The following is a 6,000-nucleotide window of genomic DNA, read 5'->3' as shown; positions in this document are numbered from 1 at the left end:
TAAATCCAAGTAAATTACAAGGTAACTCAGGTTCCACAGATGGGATTAAATAACAATCAGCTCTATTAAGTCAAGACAGCACTGATTTACCCAACTAGCTCATTCCTAACACGTGGAACAGGAAGAAAGCAAATGCACATTGCACATTTTAGGAAAAACCCAGCAAATTTAGCTGTGTATACTTTTATATAGTCTTTCATTGAGTTTGTTTGCAAACATAGACAGGTGGGTGTTGGCTAGATGACCGAGGTCTCAGTCTGCAGGAAGGACTGGGCACGGGAATTCCGGTGGAACTGCAGGACACTCTCCAAGCCATTTCTAGAGATCGAAGAGCTGTGGAGTCTATAATCCCGGCTCATGGACTTGCCTGGGAATAAGTTTCGCCATTTTCTTTTCAGCTCACACTGCACCTGGGAAGGTAAGCGAAACAAAGTAAAACCAACGCTGCAAGTGGGGACATCAGATAATCATGCAAGCTCGAAAAGGTGAATGCAAGGTGCCCTCTAGAGGTAACACCACCACTGAATTCACCATTAACTTTCCCTTCTGTCCATTACTGGGAGTAGAGGGTAGTATGGACCTCTCTCTATATCCCAGTCGGATGGATAGAAGTGAAGAGAGTCTTGGGGAACACGGTAAAGGGAATGGGGATAAGAAAGACTTCAGATGGGGAGCCTCACCTGCTAATGTGTTAAGATTATATAATCTAAGACTGAGTTATTAGTTTAGAAACATCTTCAATGTCATGAGACATTGGCTATATACCAACAATTAGAGGTAATTAATTTATATTTTCAGAAAAGATTTTCCATAGAAACTGGAGGTGAATGATAGTGCTTTGGATAAAACAAAACAAAACAAAACTTGGTTCCAGTTACTTTCTTGCTACTGGTTAAAGCAGGGAATATTCACCATAAAGTCTGGAATGAATGAGGAGAGATAGGCATAGGAGTTGCTCCTACCAATACGAGAAAGGAGAACAGAGTAAGAACAGGAGACTGGCTTAGCTTTATCACAGACATGCTAGTGAGGAAAGAAAAAGCTAGTATCAGCAGAATGGAGGCTGGGAGGGAAGAGTAAAAGACTTAAAACCAGCATTAGGAGACAAAATACATGTAGAGTCCCTTGCAATCAAGGACTTCACAGTAGCTGAGGTGTGGGAGGGGTGTTTGGGAGTGGGAGGGTACTTGGGTGTGTGAGCCTAGGGTGGACATCCTCAGCCCGGAGACACATCCCACAATCCTAGCCCAAAACAGTGTCACAAGCTTCTTTGCCACGTCTAGGGATCTTGAGCTGACTTCTCCTCTCCTATCCCAGGGATCTGGGAATAAAGAATCAGCAGCAGCAGCAAACTCTGGGAGAAGTGATTATTAAATAGCACCCAGCAGGTAAGTTTTCTGGGCTTGAAATTTCCTGTTACCGCCTGTTTACTGATGTTGGCCTAGGAATGGCATGTGAGACTCCACTAAAAAAAGGAGACGAAAGATGACTTTAGTAAAAGCACTTCATACTGATGGAAGGGAGAGAAAACCAAATTGCCAGGTTGAGGTTCACAAATGGGAGGAGTTAATGAGGTTTCAGCAATGCAATCCTGGAAAAGGTGAGCAAAATGCAGATAAAGCGATGGCTATAGGCAGCCTTTTTTTTTTTTTTTTAAATACAGAAAATGAGTACAATTTGGAGCATTCTGAGTATACGGTATAAAGTTGGAGTCATAAAACTTTATCTTAGGGACTCGACTAACTTATTTCTTTGGTTATTGTGAGTCTAAAGAGAAGAGTTTCCATCAGCACTTTCTAACTCCCTCCTCTCCCTTCCCATTCTCAGTCTACAGGACCTCCCGAATTTCTACAAATCAGTCAGGGTCAGGAAAGCAAGACAGTCACTATAAAGAGTCACAGGGTCATTTTTAATTACCTAGTTGGAGAATTTTCTTGAAAGGGATCTACAGAAGTATTGGGCAATTGATATTGTATGGCATGGAGAGAAAAAGAGATCAAGGTTTTATAAATGGATGCTGAAGGTGATGGTAAAAAGTTGGGCCCAGATGGTTGTAAGAAAAGTGAGTCTGGCTTTCACTGTTTTGGGCTGAGACAGCCATAAGACATGGGCTCTCTCTGATACCAATGACGCCAGCTTACGGGGTTACGCATTTTAGGAAATATCTCACACACGGAAATATTTGTACTTAGTTCTTGAGGATTGACAAAGGACTTACTTCAGTGTTCAGGAAACAGTAGAGCACTGCCACAACCAGGCCCTGCAAACAAGAGAGGTCATCAGAGAAGACAGAGCCAGCCTCGGGGGAGGATGAGCCACTTCTTCACAGACGTACCTGGAACGATCCCAGGCACAACTCAAACAGGATCTGATACTTGGCGGAAATGCCAATAGGAAAAATGGCAAACACCGTATAGTGAACCCCAAACAATGGGATGAGCAGCAGTGTGGACTTTGCCAGCCTCCTACATCAGAAGAAAAAGGAAATTTAGCTTCGCTAATAAACCACAGCTGATTTTATGCATGAATTATTGCTATCAATTTCATTTTAAGAAGTTGAATGAATTGTTGGACATAGAGGGCTAGAATTTACCCTGTCTTTGTATGTTACTGTGAGACCTGAGCTTCACAGGGCTCTGGTTCTCTCTGGAATTTTTTTTTGTCCTTTTTTTTAAAATTGTGCTTTAAGTGAAAGTTTACAGTTCAAGTTAGTTTCTCATAAAAAAAAATTTATACACACATTGTTATTTGACCCCAGTTGCTCTTCCTATAATGTGACAGCACACTCCTGCTTTCCACCTTGGATTTCCCATGTCCATTCAATAGCTCCTGACCTTTTGCCTTCTCATCTCACCTCCGGACAGGAGCTGCCCACTTGGTCTCATGTATCTACTTGAGCTAAGAAGCACAATCTTCATGAGTATCATTTTATGTCTTATAGTCCAGTCTAATCTTTGTCTGAAGAGCTGGCTTCGGGAATGGTTTCAGATCTGGGCTAACAGAGAGTCCAGGGGCTATGTCTTCCAGGGTCCCTCCAGTCTTAGTCAGACCATTAAGTCTGGTCTTTTTACTAGAATTTGAGTTCTGAACCCCACTTTTCTCCTGCTCCGTCAGGGACTCTCTGTTGTGTTCCCTGTCAGGGCGGTCACTGGTGGTAGCCGGGCACCATCTAGTTTTTTTGGTCTCAGGCTGATGGGATTCTCTGGTTTATGTGGCCCTTTCTGTCTCTTGGGCTAATATTTTCCTTGTGTCTTTAGTGTTCCTCATACTCCTTTGTTCCAGGTGGGTTGGGGACCAAATGATGTACCTTAGATGGCTGCTCACTAGCTTCTAAGACCCCAGATGTCACTCACCAAAGTGAGATGCAAACCATTTTCTTAATAAACTTTGTTATGCCAATTGACCTAGATGTCCCTTGAAAACATGGTCCCCAGACCTCTGCTACTCTGTCCCTTGAACCGTTTGGTTGTATTCAGGAAACTTCTTAGCTTTTGGGTTAGTTCAGTTGTGCTGACTTCCCCTGTAGTGTGTGCTGTCCTTCCCTTCACCTAAGATAATTCTTGTCTACTATCTAGTTAGTGAATCCCCCTCTTCCTCCCTCCCCACCTTCGTAACCATCAAAGTACATTTTCTTCTGTGTGTAAACCTTTTCTCGAGTTCTTATAACAGTAGTCTAATACAATATTTGTCGTTTTGTGACTAATTTCACTCAGCATAATGCCTTCCAGATTCATCCATGTTGTGTTTTGCGGATTCATTGTTGTTCTTTATCGTTGCACAGTATTACATTGTGTGAATATGTCATAATTTGTTTTCTCTCTAGAATTTTAAGCAATAATCTACCCTCCCCCTATTATAGTCAGAATATGCAGATGTGATGAGAAAAATGACTTTGCCTCATAAAGCATAAAGCTCTTAAAAGAAATCTTGAACAGCACACTAAAGACTACATTGCTATTAGTGGGTCCCACTGTTCCACCTATAATTATTTTTAATAATTCAGACTGATCACCAGAATTTAAAGGTCAGACAAACTTTAGTTTCAGATGAAAGAAACTGGCTCATAGCACAGATGAAAATCTCATTAGAACAAACACTACCAAGAAGTGTGTTTTAAAGCTTGGCTATTTATGGGTCCTGGCAGATAACCCAGGAAAACATTCCTTTTTTGACCTAGTTATAAATAAATTCTGTAGGATCAGGCAAACTGCACTGCATGTAATTTCTATGTCCATCAAAGAGTTATTACCTTGCTCAGTAAAACAGATTTTCTGCTCATTGCATTGAATGTTGAAAATAAAATACCTGAACCAAATCTTACCTTCACCATAGCTGTACTTACTATTCTTTTGTTCTCTCCTCCCACCTCTTCCAAAAGCTCAGCAGCTGGACTCCACCAGCCACTCCTGGGAAACCCTATGGGGCAGTTCCACTCTGTCCTATAGGGTCGCTATGAGTCAGAATCACCTCGACAGCAACAGGTTTATCTGAACCCTGCTACTCCAATATGGCCTGTGGACTAGCAGCAACGGCATCACTCGGGAGCTTGTTAGGCATGCAGAACCTGGGGGTCCATCCAGACCCACTAAATCAGAATCTACCATTTAACAAGAGCCTTAGGATGTGTATACAGGTTTGAGGAGCACTGTCCTAAGCCACCGAAATAAAAATCCAGGTAAGCTCTCAAACTGTTCATACAGTTCTCCAAAATGTATGAGTTGAGGAGTAGCAGGGTTGGATGCTCCACTCCCCCCACCTTCTCTCATTAGTTGTCTCCCTCAACACTTAAAAAAAATTTCTTTTAATTTATTTTTGAGGCTCCTGCCTCAAATCTAGCATTCTAGATTCTAGAATGTAAATTCTACAAATGTGTTCATTTCTTCCAAACTCCCTCACAACAAAACAGATGATGTTCTGTGGGTTCATAATAAGCAACATTTGCCCCACAACTGGCAATGTGCACAAACCCCAGAAATCCCGACTGTTCTGCCAGGCATTGAGCAGAAGCCTGCAGCAGCCTGTGTTATCAAGGAAGGCTTGGCTATCGACCAACACACTGTTGTCCATTTGCAAACCTGCACGTTTACGTTATCAGCCCCCATGGGCCTTGCTGCATTTAACACCTTGGTGCCAGGTTAGCCTGGTGAAGAAAAGTCGGGGTTCTGTAGGGAGCTGTGGCCTTCAGTTAAATACCCGCGAGAGCACCTGCTTAAACCTCCATCACTAACACATCAGAAGTTTGCTATTACACTATTCTCTATAAAACAGGTTTTAGTGAGGCCAATTTCCTCTTGGATCCCAACCATGGAGGTTTTGTTACTTCTGTTAGAAGATGGTTATATGTAAAAGGTGTAAGACATTACCCAGAGGGCAGCTTTACAGAGATGCTCTGTCTTTTTTGTTACCTTGGGAAAAGACTAGATTCTATTATCCCCACTTAATTTTGTTTCCAAAATAAAAGTATCCATCTCTAAGATCTGCTTAACACATCCAAGGCACCAATAGAAAAGGTCAGCATAGAAGTTAAACAAGATTTACAGAAAATCAAAAGTTCATTTTGAAGGGCAACCAGCAACCAAGAATGATCTTATCCCCTCTTCCCTCACAGCTGCAAGGGCATGGGGCAAGTTTCAGGAACTTCTCACCTGGGGGAGCAGTAAAAATGTTACATGGTAGTACTACTACAGATAGTCCCCGACTTACAACACGTTCATGCTATGACGAACAGCTCTTACAACTGTCCTTTATTTTTTGGGGGGAGGAGATACATCTGATCATTAGTAGCATGCACTACACACAATGTTACAGTACATAATTTGCTGACGTTCTCATTCTCAGATGTAATGTTTCCAACCCCCAGAGAGAAAGACGAAATTTATAAAGATACTGACAATAAAAGGCAACAAAAATGAAAACTTAAAAAAAGAAAAAAAGAGGCATTCTACTTACGTCAGAACTATAACGATGGAGTTGTTGGAATGAACCCTGTTGTAAGTCAGG

At 41.9% G+C, this 6,000-nt stretch overlaps 1 protein-coding gene across 1 annotated transcript in view; it reads right to left on the bottom strand.

Annotated features, from left to right (window-relative positions):
• Positions 1-236: 236 nt before the first annotated feature.
• The window catches only part of VIPR2 (vasoactive intestinal peptide receptor 2), a 293,628-nt gene continuing 287,864 nt past the window's right edge, over positions 237-6,000 (bottom strand). Inside the window, exons 11-13 of the mRNA XM_004385888.1 lie at positions 2,336-2,465; positions 2,219-2,260; positions 237-410 (exon numbers count right to left, since the gene is read on the bottom strand). Coding sequence (XP_004385945.1) covers positions 237-410; positions 2,219-2,260; positions 2,336-2,465 — 346 coding nt within the window. The remainder of the gene's footprint in view (positions 411-2,218; positions 2,261-2,335; positions 2,466-6,000) is intronic.

Source organism: Trichechus manatus, unplaced genomic scaffold, assembly GCF_000243295.1.
Source record: "Trichechus manatus latirostris isolate Lorelei unplaced genomic scaffold, TriManLat1.0 scaffold00149, whole genome shotgun sequence".
In the NCBI taxonomy this organism is placed as follows: domain Eukaryota; kingdom Metazoa; phylum Chordata; class Mammalia; order Sirenia; family Trichechidae; genus Trichechus; species Trichechus manatus.
Note: the sequence above shows the minus strand (reverse complement) of the source record. Positions and strands in the feature narration are given on the sequence as shown.